Genomic DNA, 2,349 nt, shown 5'->3' on the forward strand with positions numbered 1-2,349 from the left:
CAACACCAGGTACTTGCTGAGGAACTAGATTTTTTGCTAGGCCTCTTGGGCAAGACGATACCTGGGTTGGTGCAGGACCTTGATTTGTTTATTGATGAGGAAGGTCTAATCAGGTCAGGTGACAGAATTGGTAGATCTCTTCACTTTAGCAGGGAGGTTAAACACCCTATTCTGTTAGCAAAGAGTCACCCTATTACCAAGATTATCATAATGGATGCGCATGCTAGGTGCCAGCACTTAGGGATTGCGTCCACTTTAGCGGAACTGAGACGTTGTGGCTACTGGGTGCCAAAAGGCAGACAGGCAGTGAAGACGATTCTTACTTCGTGCGCACTGTGCCGAAGGTACAATACCAGACAGGTCTTGCCACCCAATGTAGCTAACCTGCCCACATCTCGTATTGAACTGGAAGTTCCCTTCAAGCATACGGGAGGGGATTTCACCGGTCACCTTTGGGTTAGGCAAGGTGGTAAGGAAATGAAAATGTATCTACTGATCTTCACGTGTCTCAGTGTCAGAGCTATACACATCGAAGTGCTACCTGACATGAGTATGTTGGCCTTTTTGCAGGCATTGATGCAGTTCACAAACCTTTATGGCATCCCGTTTACCATTTACAGTGATAATGCTAAAACTTTCCTAGAAGGCGGTCGATTGTTTAAAAGGTTGATGCTAAACCATGATTACCAACAGAAGTTTGGCTCCTGCTCTATCAAGTTCTGCCCCATTCCACTTTACTCACCTTGGCTGGGAGGTGTTTGGGAGAGGAGTATCCAGACAATTAAGAATTGTCTTTACAAGATGGTTGGTAGAGGTGAGATGGATTAGTTTTCTTTACTTACCATCATATCGGATATCCAAAGAGCTATCAATAACCGCCCTCTGACATATCGAGAATCTACAGAGAAAGAGTTAGAGGCAGTAACTCCTAACATGTTTTTGCGGCCTGGGTTGCTTTTAGATCTGAACGATGAGGAGTTTGCCTCCCACCTCCAGGACCAAGCAGCTTCGGGACCAGTGCCTGGAGAGTTTCCGCACTTTGTGGTATATTGAGTACCTGTTGAGAAACCCCAGGGGCGTTCTAGAGTGCCCTTCCAAAACAGATTAAAGGGTGGAGATGTGGTATTGGTGAGGAGCCCACATAAGCCTAGGCCGTTTTTGGTTCTTGGGATCATTTTGGAGATGTTTTACGGAGACGATGGGGTAGTCAGGTCAGCAAGGGAGGCTATAATAGAGGGGGGGATGTAGTGCGTATCCACTCGTTAGAAAACCTATTCCCCTTTGAATTATCCTTAAGTGGGGAGGATCAAGATGGATCCATACCGGCATCTGTTGATAGGCCTGAGGATGGGATTAACACTATTCCTCCTCAATCAACACCTGCCAATGAAGTAATTTGGCTTTGTCCTATATGCGGTTCTCCACAGGGTGATCAGGACATGATTTGTTGCGACGGATGTGATGGCTGGTGTCACTTCCAGTGTGTGGGAATCGAGTCTCCACCTCCTGCCAGACAGAAATGGTATTGTCCAAGTTGAGCACCCCGGAGACGGCGGTGAGGTAGACCTAGCCTCCTCCCTGAATAATTAGTAACCAACAAAAAAAAAATAACCAAAAAATTATACTAACAGGTTAACTTCCTCGAGTAAGTGTATGCCTTATATTTTTTGTTTTCCTTCATTTTCTTTTTTTTTCTTTCCTGGGGAATGTGTGAAAAAAAAGCGGGGGTTAATGATTGTTCAAGAGAGGGAGACTGGTGTGCACTTATGTTGGAATTTTTTTTTGTACCAATAATGGTGTTTACATTTATTATTGTTTATCTGGTTCTTATATATGATTTTTTGTGTTTTGTATCCATTATGATTTTTAGTTTCGTATAGTTTCAGTTTGTACGAAACTCCCTTTAAGGGAAATGCTAGCTCTGTGGTGATGTCACGAGCCCAGCGCGTATTTCGTCCTCTTTTGAAATTCTGCTGACGTGGAGAGTGAACGTGTTCCTTGCCCGGCACTGAAAATGGAATTTTGAAGAGCCTCCTTCAAAGAAGTAAACCCGGCAAGAAATTAATACTCAGCTGTGACGAGACAGACTTCTGAAAATTAACTACATGACTACGGTTCTGCACGTATTTTAGGAGGAGTGAAATTAAAGAAAATACCTTTTTACGTGACAAGGAATTTTGGAATTTCCTATCCGGACAAGCGACGAGGTCTTGCTCCTGAAATTCATCTGTGAACATGGAGGGAAAGAAAATTCTAAAAGGACTTTAAACAAAAAAAAGAAAAAGGCACGTGCCTGACTGGCTTTCAATTGTGAGTACGCTCCTAAAATTAATTTCATATGCGAGTGTG

The 2,349-nt window shown here is 43.6% G+C and overlaps 1 protein-coding gene across 1 annotated transcript; it reads left to right on the top strand.

Annotated features, from left to right (window-relative positions):
• The first annotated feature begins 210 nt into the window (after positions 1–210).
• Positions 211–828, top strand: LOC145240318 (uncharacterized). The gene has a single exon (XM_080103900.1). It carries the CDS (start codon positions 211–213, stop codon positions 826–828), a length of 618 nt encoding a protein of 205 aa, XP_079960026.1.
• Positions 829–2,349: the final 1,521 nt, after the last annotated feature.

The sequence above is a fragment of the Euprymna scolopes genome, chromosome 2 (genome assembly GCF_053919585.1).
Source record: "Euprymna scolopes isolate OS-2025 chromosome 2, ASM5391958v1, whole genome shotgun sequence".
In the NCBI taxonomy this organism is placed as follows: domain Eukaryota; kingdom Metazoa; phylum Mollusca; class Cephalopoda; order Sepiida; family Sepiolidae; genus Euprymna; species Euprymna scolopes.